This window comes from Fringilla coelebs, assembly GCF_963513975.1.
Source record: "Fringilla coelebs genome assembly, chromosome: 5".
Classification (NCBI taxonomy): domain Eukaryota; kingdom Metazoa; phylum Chordata; class Aves; order Passeriformes; family Fringillidae; genus Fringilla; species Fringilla coelebs.
Genome location: NC_140033.1, coordinates 55386996 through 55401895, shown reverse-complemented (window position 1 = coordinate 55401895; position 14900 = coordinate 55386996). Strand labels below are relative to the sequence as shown.

Genomic DNA, 14900 nt, shown 5'->3' with positions numbered 1-14900 from the left:
CCTAGACTTTCAGAATCCCCATGAGGCTAACAGATGTTGATGTGGTAATTCAGAGCATCTGATTTTAAAAACAGAGTACACATTATTTTCTTTCAGCAGCAGCATTGCAATTACAAGAGCATCCTCTTTCCTACAGTGTGAACCCCAGACATTTGAAGGTGGTCTGCACGACATTTGTGCACCATTTGATGTCTCTCAGTTTCTGAAGCAGCATCTGTTATGACTGGCATGTTTGATCAGCTGAGTGCAGAAATAGGAATATCAGAAACTAGAGGGGGAAAAAAATTTAAAAAAAAAATCCCTTCTCGAATGGTAGTGGATGTTCAGTGGCAAGCTCTATTAAGTGCTCTCCCTTCAATAGGAACAGCTGGTCAGAATTAATTTCTCAGCTCAGTCAGCTCAGTGCTGTTGGTGGGTTTGTGTGGGAGTGAAATGGAAGAGGAAAGTTCTCAGAAGCATTCAAGAATTACCAAGAGACAGGTACATGGAGATTCTGTATTCCCTTGGTTAGATGGGAAGACAAGAGACAGCAGTCATCAGCACTATACTCTCATTACGTGGGTACTGCACTAATTACAGCAGGAATTCAATCTGTGCTCTGCCCGTGGCTCCAGCACTTTGGAGATGCCATGGGGTCTGGGTTTGGAGATCCACAGGCGGCATCTACTGGACAATCAAGTTTGTTCTGTGTTCTTTGTAGAGCTCTAGGACTAGAACAACATTCCTGGCATCCCTTGGATGTGTAAATGAAGGCTCATTATCTTCTCTTTCTTTTGTCTTCTCACTCCTTTTATGCCAATATCTTGGCATGATGGTAGCAACAGGTTTGGTTTTTGGTTTGTTTGGTTTTTTGTTTTTATTTTTGGAAGAGGTTGTTTTAGTCAATTGATCAATACATAATCCTAAGCTCGTTTCTGAGAGGTTTTTGGATGATGCATTAAGTTTTGGGATCAGCATTAAGTCCCTTCTCCTTGCCAGTCACAGTACAATTTTGAAATAACACTGATTCGAGACGTGGTGAAAATACAGCAGATTTTGAGATGAAAGCCAAAGGTTTATGAGTTCTCTAGGCCTAGGAGTTACTCAGGAATGTATTTTTGGAGACAGTGCTGTTTCAGGCTCCCACAACCAAGACTGACTGACTTTTGATCATAAAAGCACATCACAAGAGAAGGTTCTTATCTCAAAGAACTGATCAAGTAAGTAGGCAAGGCTGACAAAAGGTGGGTCTAGAAGCAAAGAGGACTCAGTTCAGATGCCTGTACATAGGCAGGTGTCCAGTGCCAGTGGAGATGCCTTAAGGTAGGTCATGTGGATAGATCCATAGATGCATGTGGATCTCACAGATATGACACAGAGTTTGCAGGAATCTCTTGCCTCCCAGAACAGTGGGAGCTCAGGTGAGATACTTGGGGCACCCTGAATGTCAGCACATTCCTCTGTGTGGACAGCTGGATCAGCCTTTAAAACTCTCTTAAGCCTTGCAGAAGTTCATTAGCTGTAGACACCTACATTTAGGGCTTTTATTAGATGGTTCACACTTGAAATCAATGGCCCAAAGTCACAAAGACTGCTGCAGAGCCAAAAGTACCCTAGTTTGCAGCCAGATGGGTGGAACATGGCAGATTTGGCTCTCCACTCACTGCAGGTCACCTTCACCACACTCCTGTTGGAGAGACAAGGTTTCCTTCTCCTTCACAGCTCCGGGAACTGAGGGACGGAGAGACTGAAATGACTTTTCTGAGACCCCCTATGCGTTAATCAAACTGAAAAATCTATGCTGGTAAAATTAAAATACTGGGGTTTGAGACCGTAATTTACACAAGAGTTGATGCAATCTCCCAGTCCTATGCACAGAGACAGTCTGCTCAGTACCTCTGCCAAAAACCCCTTCCTGTAATCCCTTCTAAACCTTTCAAGGTCTGTGCAGTTGGTTGCATGGTGCATAAGCGAGGCAATCAAGAAACAAAATCCCTGTGCCAGAAGCATCTTCAGCTGCTTCACTGGGCCTCTTAAGGGCTTCTTTTTGCAGTGAGTTTGGATTTTTTTCATTCACAAGAGCTTTGTGGATTAGACCCAGATGTACTGGAAAGTTTGGTGAGGTCTTTAGAGTGTTTAGTGGTGGCTGACTGTCACCTGAAACCACTGTATTTCCCCAGAAACATATATAAACTGGTAATTGCATATTAGCAAAACTAACTCAGTCATTCAATTATTATTCTGTGGGAAATTCCATGGCTGTGAAAACATCTATTATTGTTTTCCCCATTGTTGAGAGAGTACTCATAAAACCAGCTGTCATTTATTTCTGTTGCGAGCAATTGAGAGGTGAGGTGGTTGTTAAAAAGCATGAATTAGGGTAGATGACATGAACCTCCCTTGGTAATACATTCACAAAGATACCATGTCAGGAGTTCAGAGCTTGCTCTGGAGCACATTTGCCAAGGAGCAAGGTAGTGCTTCATCTGCTGGAAGTGCTGACAATACAATCCTTGAACTTCTCCTGACTCGTAAATGTGTTATCCCATAAGCAGTTTGTTTAGCAAGAGTGCAGATGTAGATATGAGCTGAGGAAGAGATCTGTGGGTTTGTCACCTTCCTTCCTGTTCTGTGGCATCCTCAAGTCTAATATTTACCTCTCATTGAAGCCAGTCCCATACGTAAGTTCCCAGTATTTTTTATTATCTGCATATAAAACACTACATCTGAATATCTGCATGCATCAAACACTCGAGCAGCTTGATCCACTTGAATTGCATAGGAAGCGAATTTGGTGCCATTCAGGACTTCCAAGGGCCAGGTATGAGCAAATTTTGAGAAGGTATCTGGCCACATCAAAAGGTTGTGGTGCCTTAAGTGGTTAGATATTCTTTGACCCAGCTTGAAATTTCTGCTGCTGTTATTTGGTGTTTTGTTGATTTGAGCAGGTTGGTGATATAATTTGAAGGTGTGTTCTGCTGCAGAAGGGATCAGAGAATCACAGAATGGTTCGGGGTTGGAAGGAACCTCAAAGATCATCTTGTTCTTCTCCCTGGAGAAGAGAAGGCTTTGGGGTGACCTCATTGTGGCCTTCTTGGCCCTGAAGGGAGCCCATAGGGATGATGGAGAGAGACTCTCCAGACAAGGGCCTGGAGTGACAGGACAAGGGGGAATGGCTTCACACTGACACAGAGCAGGTTTAGATTGGATATGTGGAAGAAATTGTTCACTGTGAGGGTGGTGAGGCCCTGGCACAGGTTGCCCAGAGCAGCTGTGGCTGCCCCATCCCTGGCAGTGTCCAAGGCCAGGCTGGATGGGGCTCAGAGCATCCTGGGATAGTGGAAGGTGTCCCTGCCCTTGGTAGGGGGTGGGACTGGCTGATCTTTAAGGTCTCTTCCAGCCCAAACCATTTTGTGGTTCTGTAATCTGCCAAGTCTCTGCTGTGGGGTTCAGAGCAGCACCATGACATAGCCTGTGTATCCAGATGAGAGTGGCCCCTTTCTCCTTGCCTTTCTCAAGCATTAGAACAGGTCTCCTTTGGTAATTTGTGCTTTTAGTACAGCTCTGGTTGGAAGCAACAGCAATCACAGGACCAAAGAGCAAAAGCTGCACAGTGTAGAAGCCCTCAGGATTGTTTTCCTGCTGATACTTGCTATTGATAATGACTTTGTGGCAATCACCTCTAACTGTACTGAAGATAGCCAGGTTTTTCACTGGTTAATATACTTTTTAATATCTGATGGAGTTGTCTGAGCTGTCACACATTCTACACAACTGAGTTCCTTATTACTGTGCCTGTCATTCATGTTCCTGCAGTCCCCTTTTTTCTTGCCAAGTCACTGAATGAAAAACCCAATTCACTTTGGCACTAAGAGCTCCCCTAATACTATTTCAGTGAAGGAGCAATGTCGGGGGTTATTTTTCTACTGAGTTCTCACTGAAAGTAAAAGCCCTGAGGCTTTTGTGTGCAGTCCCTGCAGAGCTGCCCTCACAGTTGTGCTGACATTCATCAAAGGACACCCATTCCTGGAGTGTAAAAGTACCACATGGCTGAGGACATCTCTCCATCTGCCAGCCGTGCTAGCGAACATCTGCAACAGCACCACTGGGAATACTTCAGGAAGAGGGAAGGTTTTAAAAAAATGAAATATGTTTCATGACATTAAAAACTAACAAATAAAACCCCCAGTTTTTGGGAACAATGAAATTGTTTGCCCCAAATGACATTTGTGAAAATTCACTGTAGGTGATTATTTTTTCACCAAGGTAAAAAACATTTGATGGAAAAGTTTTGTGTCTGTAATTCTGAGTCTTATACATCAATATAAATAACTCAACAAACTTAAAGTACCAGATGGATATAATAAAATACAGTCCCATCTACATGTGACAGATAGAAAGGACTGGTCTGATTTATCACTTCCATTGATTCACACAGATAAATCATTGAACCCTTTTTAGGACTGGGGCACCAAAAATGTAGAAATGAAACCTGCTGGTTCATGAGCAATTAGAAAACTTCAAGGAAAGGTCTTTACAGAAAGCTCTGCAAGAAAGAAAAAAAAAAAACAACAAGAACAAAGTGTGTAAAATTCACTATGATTATAAAGTTCACTATAATTGTAAAGTCCACAATAATTGTCTCCCTGACCCTGGGTCAGCAAAAACCCAGTATGCTACCAAAGGTCAGTCAAACCTTCTTCTAGACTGGATTGCCCTGACTCCCAAAAGTCAAAATCTTCATCCTAAATCACCTTTCCCAAAAATATTTGTTTAAATTCTTTCATGGTTTCCATAAATCATAGATATGCAGTAGCTGTCCAAGAGCATCAGCACATGATGTCTTTCAATGAAAAACTCCCAGCACATGATCTGCCTAATTCCAAAAGCTGCTTTGAAAAGCTAATCTTTGGTGCTTTGCCTTTCAAAAAGGTTTGTTATGGATCTGGTGACAGACACAATGCAGTGCTATGAGAAATGGTGCTACCCTCTAGTTTATTAGGAGTTTGCTAATGATCTGTGCCCACTGGGAAAAGAAGAGGCTGTATCCACACCCCAGGTGGCCCCAGGTGACCAAGCTGAACCCCATCACTTGGCTTTGGGCTGTTTCTCGGAGGGTGGGGGTCCAGGGTCCTGGTTCTGCATCGGTGCCCCCACGTGGGACTGACTGACTGCAGCTCTCCGCATTTTCCCTTGGTGCAGTTGCTGGAGATCGCTTGGTATCTCTGTCAAACCCCTCCGAATATTCTCCTGTCATTAAAAACAGTGACTCCCCCAGGGACACAGGCTGGATATGAGGGGATGACTCCAGCTGAGTGGGTGAGTGAGTGAGTGAGTGAGTGAGTGAGTGAGTGAGTGAGTGAGTGAGTGAGTGAGTGAGTGTTCTCTGCTCCTTCATTTGGTGTTCTGGACCTGTTTTGGGCACACAAAAGACTGGCTGTCAGCCCCTTTTGCTGGTCTGAAGGAGTGCTCTAAACAGACTGCTTTCCAGCCATGATCCCTCGTCTTTTACTGAATGCAAAGCTGTTGTGGCATGTCCTGAAGAAACCTGCAGAAGAAAAGCCGGCCCGGTTCTCACTTGGCCGGGCCGGGCTCCTGAGCGTGGCACTAAAGGTCAATGGTTCACTCCTGTGGAATCCCAGGAATCCTCTTCATTCCTTTCCCTCTCCTTTCAGTCCCTTAATCAGATAAACCGTGCGGGGAGAGCCGAGGCGGGGGTGGGGATGTGATGTAACCTCTTATTCCGGCAAAGTTGCGCGACAGCCCCGCGGTGCCCGCGGCTCGCGGTGGGGTTTTGGTGTCCGCCGCTAGGAGACTGGAGAAGAAGCCTGAAGATCCACCACAGCTCTGGGATACACTCACCGCCAGGGACACACTCACCTCCCCTGTGCAGAGGAAGGCTGGGCGCTGTCTGCAGCTCCTGGTCCTGCCGGCTCCAGCGACGCCGAGAGCGGCCGAGGACAGCCCTGGAGAAAGGAATGCTCGGAGCGGCTGCGCTGGTGCGGTGAGTCCGCTCCTCCTTCCTGCCTTTCCCAGCGGGTTTGGGGAAAAGGAAGGGAAGTGGAGTGAGCTGGAGTGCGTGTGGATTTTATGGGGACTTGTAAGCGTGTGGAACCCTTGCGGGATTGACTCTGAACCCGCTGATAAATCGCCACTAATCTGGGCGCTGGCAGGGTCCCCCCGGATAACGAGGGCAGGTGGCTCTGGGTCAGGATGGGTGTGACACTTCCCAGGGTCTCCGGCTTTGTGTCAGAGAAACACCCCAGAAAGGAGGTTGACTCTAAGGATTAACTGCAGGAGAGAAATTTGGGGGTGTCTGTCCCCGAGACGATGTTGGGCGTGGGTGTCACAGTCTGTGAGGAGGGGTCAAAGGAGAAAATGTGCTTTTCTCAATGCCCGCAGGAGATGGAACTGGGAGGAAGCTGCTCCTGTGTATTTGCTAATGGAGAGAACTGGATCAGGTAGCTCAAGCTGTTGAAACTGACTGCAGAAAAGTGTTTTCTAGAAGAATTTCCAAGTACCTTTGAAAGCATCTCCCTACTAAAGGAAAGAAGGGAAGAGGAGAATCATCATAATGTGTATGAGCATTCTACTTTATATACTATTTTACAGAATCTATACAAGATGAAACAAAATTAATGTATAAACTGGGGCCTCAGGAAACCAACTAACCAGCTCTGTTAATACCTCTGGAGCTGCAGCAGCGCTGAATGAACCCCTAGCTGCCTTCCAGCACTGGGAATATCCAATACTACCTGCAGAAAGATGCAGTTATGACACTTGGTGTGTGTCCTCACATGAATGTTGTGCCCACACTGCTTTAGGAAAAAATGCCATGTGACTGATTTCCCAGTGGTACTGGCAGTTCCCGCCGAGATCTGGCAGATCCCATACAGCTGCTCAGAGCATTTTTTAGAGGTGAAAACTCCATGAAATATCAAAATCTGGAAATCAAATAATAAGTTATTTAAATTTTTAAATAAATAAAATCTGGAAGTTAAGTAGCTAATCATGGTGGGGGGGGTATTGCATTCTCTTTCTTCCTTTTTTAAAGGGGACTTTAATCCTGATCTAAAAGTTAAATTTTTAGAAAGCTAACTATTATCCTTTCATTAGCTGTAGTTCTGAGCCGTTGTCTAAAGAGCTTCCTCATTCCTCACTCAGTCAAGTTAATTTCTTTCCAGAACTTGGGATGGCTTCAACTTGGCAGAAAATTCAGGAATTCTACAACTGGATTCTTGAAAGTGGAGGTAGGTAGAGATGCTGTCTAAAATGGGAATTTCTGCATAAACAGCATGATCATGAAAACCTAGAAGGAATGCAATCCACATTTTCTTCACTAAGCAGATTTCCAGTTTTCCTTCTCCATGATCACAAACTTCCCTTAAGTCTTGAAATATATCTCATTGACCCTCCAGTTGGATCACAGTAAGGAATGAAAGGATGGGGAATTTCCCAGTGGGCGAGAAGCAATAAATGCCTGGGATTGTCTGTTGAGTCTGGAGTACTAAAGGAAGTGATTTTTTTAAATGCATATTCATGTGTCATGGGAAAGCTTAGTTGACTAATGAGTTAGTACTTTGGGGGTTAAACTCTTTGTGGTGCCAGGAAAACCTGTTATCAAATGAAATATTGGCAGTAACCACTCCTCAGTGCTTGAGATTTGACAGCTTGCAGTGAGGAGACATCAGATTTTCAGTCGTTAAAGGCTTGATTTGGTCCCAAAGGGCTGTGATGTATCTCTGGATGTAAAGAAAAGCCACAAAATGCCATGAAGGTAGAACAGCAGGCTTGCAGGAGGAAGACAAGAGGCATAATGCTCAGTAAATGTTTCAGGACTTGAATTTCACAAGAGAGTGTAAACTGTGGTTCAGGACTTCTGATGCTAAATCTAGAAATGGAATATCAAAGAGCTCCTGACACAGCCCATAACAGCCACCATAAAGAACTGGAAGGTTTAGAAGGGAGGAGGATTGTCCATACTGGTACAGCATTTATAAAAAAAATGAAGGGGTTTGACAGAGCAGTGATCACACAGGAAAGGAAAGCATGAATGGTACCTGGGATGTTTTTGCTGATATAATGTATCCTGGGTGATAGCAGGATTAGGAGGAGGTGGCATGACAGAAAATCTCTTCATCTTCCCTTTGCTGTAGGACCAAAGAGCTGTTTCAGCAGGGATAAGTGTTTTGGCATTTCCCAATGAATTCATGCTTCTTAAGAGAGCCCACTGTATGGACAGATACAAAAATGAAGGAGTGGAGAATTTCAGATATCTGGAGGATTGTAAGGAATTAACACCAGTGATTAAAACACTTTCATTATAAAGCTGTAAATTTACACTCCTGAGGAGCCACTGTTGCTTTGACTGCTCCTGTGCCTCCCCACACAGTGTCTGGGATCACTCCTCTCATCCAGGGAGGGCTCCAGCTCGTCCCAGGAAAGATCTGCCTTCCAGTACTGCAGTCCATACCCAAAAATTGGACTAAAACCTTTGTGCTAAATCTTCTTGGCAGAGTCAGCACAGAAGGACTGAAGTGCAGTTTTGCAAAGACACAAAGATACCAATTTTCTTTCTGCAGCGAGCGCACCGAAAGGAAGCATTTAAACACAATTAAATATATCCTCCCCACGCTGTGTGGAGGTGCCAGCTGTGGCTGTGTGTTTTGCTTCTCAGATCCAAGGACAGACCAGTGGCCACTGGTTTACTCCCCACTTCCAGTCACCCTGGTCTTCACCTCCTACCTCTTCATGGTGGCACTGGGACCGTCCTGCATGCGGCGGCGGCGGCGGCTGGAGCTGCGGGCTCTGCTACTCACCTATAACCTGGCCATGGTGGCATTGTCCAGCTACATGTTCTACGAGGTGAGGAGGCAGGATTGGCTCCTAGCTAAGCACCTGAGAAGGGTTTCAATTCCAGAGCCTCCAGATTCCAGGGTTTGAACAGCTTTTGCTGATGGACTCTGCTGAAGGGAGTGGGAGCTTGCTTGGACATGTCCATGTTTTGCCACAAGAGGAGAGTATTGTCCTGCAGTGCTTGATTTCCTCCCATTTCTCAATCCCCATTGATGAAATTAACACATAATTTCATTCATCCTGAAGGAATGAATTGCAAGTTGAGCATTCCCCACTAGGCACAGATTGTGTGGAGGATGTAGAATGGCCTCATTTCGCCTCGAGTCTGGCTGGTGATGAATCCATCTCTGAAGATGAAAACCACTGGACTAGTGGAAGGTGTCCCTGCCAAAGGCAGGGGGTTGGGACTAGGTGATCTTCAAGGTCCCTTCCAACCCCTTAACATTCTATGAGTTTCCAAAGTTGGCATTCTCTCCAGGAGTGCCAAGCACTCTCTGTCTTCCTGCTGCTGAGAGTGTTAAGAACTTTTTTTTCTGTTTGTTCTTAATACATAAGCCTTTCTACAAGCCTCTTTCCCCAAGTTCATGTAGGCCACTGAAAATTCTTTGAGGGAACATGACCAAATAGGTTTCAACAAATATGCCCTTTTAATTTGTTTCACAAGTGTTACATTAACACTAATTGCTTTTGGTTTTTTTTAACAAATGCTGCTCCATCTGAGGACGAGTGTGCAAATTGCTTTTCTGTGCTCGATTGTTTAGTTGCACTGCTTACTTGGTCCAGTTTTTGGCTTTCCAATGAACAGGCAAATGCAACCTACCAAAACAGAACAGCCTGGTATCTTTGCAAAGGAGAACAGAGTCTCTCAGAGACACTCAGAAGCCTAGAATTCAGTATTCCTGCTGAAGTAGTTTTGAGCCCTCCAGTGATTACACAAAGAGTTACAAATCTTCCCAGGCCCACTTTGCATTTTTTGAGATTTCAACCAGGATGTGAAGTACTTTGTTTTACATTTATACTATTTGTTCATGGATTTTCTGTCAGTAAATATAAGACTGAGACCTCACTACCTTAGCATTAATATGCCCATCTTTTTTGGAACAGATGGCATTGAATAGAAATTTGATTTCTATTTGCTTTATGTCTGTTTCAGTTTCTGGTCACTTCAGTCTTGGCCAACTACAGCTATCTGTGCCAGCCAGTGGATTACAGCCGGAGTGAGCTGGGAATGAGGGTACAGTTCTGGAGAAAGCTTGCCTTAGGCCCTGCCCTCCCATGGCTAGGCAGATTCTTTTGCTCATAAATAGCACTTTGCATGGCTAAGAAGGCTTTGACTCCAGTTTGTTGTTGCCTGTAAATCTATTCCACTAAACTGTCTCCTTCAACAGTTGTTGCGCTTTGCTTTAGTTCTCTAAAATTAATAATCTCAGTCAACCCAGCCATCTAAGTTTGCTCTTTGACCACTGCAGAGAGCGTGATCTTACCAGCTGAATTATCAATATTGCAAATTATTTATTGCAATAGATGTGATTCTTCACATGGATTATAAGGATTCTGGGTGATCTCTTCCAACAAGAAAACTGATTTTTATATCCTCTGCCTTGTATGAAAGAAATCTCACTCAACCCTTCTTTTAACAGAGGGGTTTTACTAAAACTATTTCTTGGTCATCACAGGGGTTTGGGTCCCACCAGGGCCAGCTTTCCAAAAATGCTGCATGAGGTTTTTCTCTTTGAATTTGGAGTTACGATGCCTTGCTTTTCAGTTTTTCAGTCTTGCCATCTGAGGAAAAAAAAAAAAAGGGACCCCTTAATTTTCCCCCCTTGCTGCAGACCCCGGGTGGGCAGGGACACAGCGTGGTTGCAAGTGTGTTGATTTTGGGTAAAGCTCTAACCGCCGTGTCTTGTGCTGCCCAGCAGATGGCAAGAGTGTGTTGGTGGTTCTTCTTCTCCAAAGTCATCGAGCTGCTGGATACGGTGAGGAGGGCTCAGCTCCTCAGTGGGACCGGGGCTGGACACAGATACTTCTTTGTCAGAAAGGGGCAGCGTGCCAGAACTGATGTCCTGGGTCAATCCTGTATTGATTCGCTGCCTGTCTCCATCCCTTGGCTGCCTCCCTCCCCAGCACCCTTCCTGAGGCTGGGCACAGCGCTAGGGGAGAGGCTTTACCCCTGGCTGCTGCCAGGTGGGTCCGCAAAATTTTAGCTGCTGGTGGCACACAGGTTCTGCTATTGCCTAGCTGGCTGATTAACAGTGGGGCTGAAAAGGAGCTGGACAAGTCCTGGCATCTCTGCTGCCATGGATTTTCCCAGAGCTCTGCAGTATAGGTTTGTGTTCTGGGGGAATTTAAAGTCCACCTCTTAACAGGTGTCCTTCTGCACTATAAATGAACTAAGTGACTGGACAAGGCCTCTGCTTGGCCAGCAGATGACAGCTGTGTCCTAGCCTGGAATTTCACAGCTCTCTGGGGTGTAAGTTGACAACCCACTGAAAAGTGAATAAACATGTGGATCCTGCCTAGGCCTATTGCCAAGGTTTTGGCCGGTCCCCTCTCTGTTTGCATCAGCAACAAAAGCAGCTTTTTGCCAGTCCTGAGTGCCTGAAAAGCAGATTCACTTTTTGTTGTGTGTGTGTATGAATGTGCATGGTGAAATGCAGTGACCTAACAAGTATTCATCTGGCAAAACCATTCTCTTTACTAATGCAAATTCCAGGAGGGTTTGGCCATTCAACACAGTGGATTTTCTGTGGGTTTTGTCTGGGAGCAGTAAATATACAACCTATGTCCTGAAAAGGAGCAGATCCAAGCAGCTGTGAATTGTGTGGAGGCTCAGTCAGTCTCAGATGTGTCTTCTTTGGACTTTGGGCCCTGAATCCAGGCATAAAAATATTTGGGGCTTTGTGGAAGAAATTCTGTCTTCCAGATTCCCCTATAAGTTCTACTGCATTTCACCAGTTTTTGTCAACAGCAGAAGAAATGGGTTTGGGAGATTCAGACTCATCATTTGCTATTTTTATAACTTTTTACTGTGGAATTTTTGTCTCAACACATTGACTCAAGGTTTTCCTTTGCCTGGCTTCTTTCAGGTTTTCTTAATTCTGCGCAAGAAACAAGAGCAGGTGACTTTTCTGCACGTGTACCATCATGGCTCTATGCTCTTCAACTGGTGGTCAGGGGTGAAATACGTGCCTGGAGGACAAGGTATGCTTGTAAGAAATGCTGCTGCAAGAAAACTTTGTATTTCTCATGGCTTTTTTGGGCCGTGGAGGTAGCATTAACAGTGTAGATGGGCTGACTGGCAGGTAGGAAGCTCACCTACTTCCAAAGGTGAGAAAAACATGTGCATTCCAGATGATCCCATCTGCTCAGCTTTTGGGGCTATTTAGGCTACCCTGTTCGCTGCCTCACCCAGAATAAGAGTGTGCCATCAGAGTGGGTCCAAACAGAAATAAATAACATCCCACAGAAGGTCAGTGTATATCTCCCCCCCACTCAAAGGCCCTGGAGCAGCAGCCCAGGTTCTGGCTCTGTTTCCTGCTCTGGCTGTGCCCATTTCTGGGCTGTATCCAGAACGCTGCCCCTTTTTGCTCAACGGGAAGAGAAGCATCTGGGTACCAAGCCACTCTAGGTGGGCCCTATCCAAGATGCTGGGGCATTCTTTTTTTAGGAAATCATTTTGGCTACACAGCCTTGACACCAGAATGGTGTGAAATGCTTAGGTCAGACAATCAAAGTCTCTCCTCTGCCTTTGAAGCCCTTCTCTGCCTCTGAACACTTGATATGGGATGGGTATATCATGGATGCCCCAACCCTGGTAGTGTTCAAGGCCAGATGAGATGGGGCTTTGGGGCAACTCTAGTAGGAGATGTGCCCTGGGGGTTGGAGCTGACAGCCTTTAAGGTCCATTCCGATCCAACCCATCCAATGATTCTGGATGCTGAAGGAAGGGAGAAGCTGATGTGCTTCCACGGTGTCCTGGTTTTGCACGGGAAGTATGAGATCCCAGGTGGAATGTTCATGCACAGAGATGGGTGTGGTGTGTTTTGGAAGCATCATCATAGTGGCTGTGAGCCCTTCACAGGGCTAGCCTGGAATGGGTCGTGTGCCTTGTTCACCTTCACTTCTTTACTCCTCAGCCTTCTTTGTTGGGATGCTGAACTCCTTTGTCCACATCTTCATGTATGGCTACTATGCCCTAGCCAGCCTGGGACCGTGGATGCGCCAGCACCTGTGGTGGAAGCGTTACCTGACCATCTTGCAGCTGGTAATTAGCTCCAGGTGTTCACCCCTGCCCTCCCACAGCTCAGGTGTGATGGCCCTTGCTGTCTGTCACCTCACTGCCTCTGTTTGCTTGCTGCTCATGGGGGGCAGCAGGTCCCCATGTGCCCTCATGTGCCACTCTGAGAGGTGAAGCCATGGGTCACCCGCTCCAAATGCTGCTTTCACAAGACTATCAGAGGCCTTCAGTGACCATTTCAAATTAATTATCCACAGCTTTGTAAGGGGAAGGGAAGAGAAAAATTAAGAATTGGATTCCTCCTTTTTATGTTGTATACGGAGCACTGAAAGCAGAGCTTGATGTGGAGAGGTGGGGACAGTGATTCAGGGAAACTTTGGATTCTCAATAAGGCAGCAGACTGGGGAGCCTTGATTCAGTTCCTTCAGAAAGGAAGGGGGTCTCTACCTGCAGGCAAACAGGCAAGCTAAAGAGAAATATGTGAATTTTACTTTTTCTCTAGAAAATCCCTTTGGATTTTCTTTCCTTCATCTCTGATGAAGTTACAAATCTGGGAAACCCCGTGGGTTTTTTTTGAGATACATAAATGCAATGGTCCAGACAAGGACAATGGTTGTAGGAGAGATTTTTCCCCTCAGAGAGAGGCTTTGCAAACCAAAAGTATGCAGTTACAAGGGAAGAGGAAGAGGATATGTGTAAAACAGTGGTGCAGTGAAGACTGCTCCAGAATTCTCACTTAGCCTGCATGGCAAAGCAGAACAAGAAAGCATTGCATGAAATAAGAGGGCATTTCTAATGCAAATTATAGCACAGGAAAAAAAATATTTAATAGCTCTTTGGTAGGTAGAACTAATTGCTTCAGGGTATTGAGACAGGTGACTTAGAAAAATACAGAAAAAAATGTTGAATGTTTTAACGAATAAAGGTAGTATCTGTAAATGAATAAAGGTAGTATCTGTAGTTCCTCTCTGCAAGTTAAAATACAAATCAAAATAATTATGGGTATTACAACCTGATTACCACTGGCGAAGAGGAATCTCCCTCCTTCAGTTTCCATATTCCAGCATCTCAGTTACTGCACTATGGCAGAGAAATGGGCCAAGGGCAGGAGAGGCTGGATTGGTTAAACCTTCAGGTTTGAGGGACATCTTTCCTGGTGGGAAGACACTGTTAAACTTGAAAGGAAGGTTCCCAGGGATGTCAGGAGAAGCAAGCAGGTGATTGTGTGGGTTGAGGACACTGCTAGGATGTTGTGATATCTGTGATGGTCTCAGTGGCCAGCTGAGGTGTAGGTTCCCTAATCTGGCTGCTTCTTTTTTCCACCTCTTCCAGTGCCAGTTTGTGGCCATTGCTGCTCATTCTTCCTACAACTTGTTCACAGAGTGCCCGTTCCCTGATGGCTTCAACACCGCAGTCTTCCTCTACATCCTCAGCCTCCTGGCTCTCTTCCTACGCTTCTACTATCGGACCTACATCAGGGGAAAGCAGGAAAAGCTGACTTGAAGGAAATCAATGAGGACAGAGAGCGCAGCCTGATGAACATAAACATTCTCTGCTGCTTGTGACATGGTTTCAGGAAGAAAATGTATCTGGGGAGTGTGTGTGAGGCTCGTGTCTTGCCTTCAAATATCCCAGGTTAGGGAGAAGAAAAGAACGATGTAAAGTCAGGGATTAAGGAACTGAGCAGCACACTTAATTAAGCTGAGGCCAAGCTAAGACAAGTAGTCACCAGCATAGCAGGCTCTGGGACATTTGCAAGGTAAGGTCTTTCTCCCTTCCATCTTTAACTCGGTGTCCAAGGTCTAGCAGCCAGCTATAACTCCCTGCC

The 14900-nt window shown here is 45.4% G+C and overlaps 1 protein-coding gene across 1 annotated transcript; it reads left to right on the top strand.

The window, feature by feature from the left end:
* Positions 1 to 7171: 7171 nt before the first annotated feature.
* LOC311153684 (very long chain fatty acid elongase 4-like) lies at positions 7172 to 14575 on the top strand (the record flags this gene model as incomplete). Its single annotated transcript, XM_084205670.1, has 7 exons — positions 7172 to 7229; positions 8657 to 8844; positions 9989 to 10069; positions 10752 to 10811; positions 11922 to 12036; positions 12972 to 13099; positions 14405 to 14575. The coding sequence occupies 7 exons, from the start codon at positions 7172 to 7174 to the stop codon at positions 14573 to 14575; spliced, it is 801 nt and encodes a 266-aa protein (XP_084061796.1).
* Between the last annotated feature and the right edge of the window lie 325 nt (positions 14576 to 14900).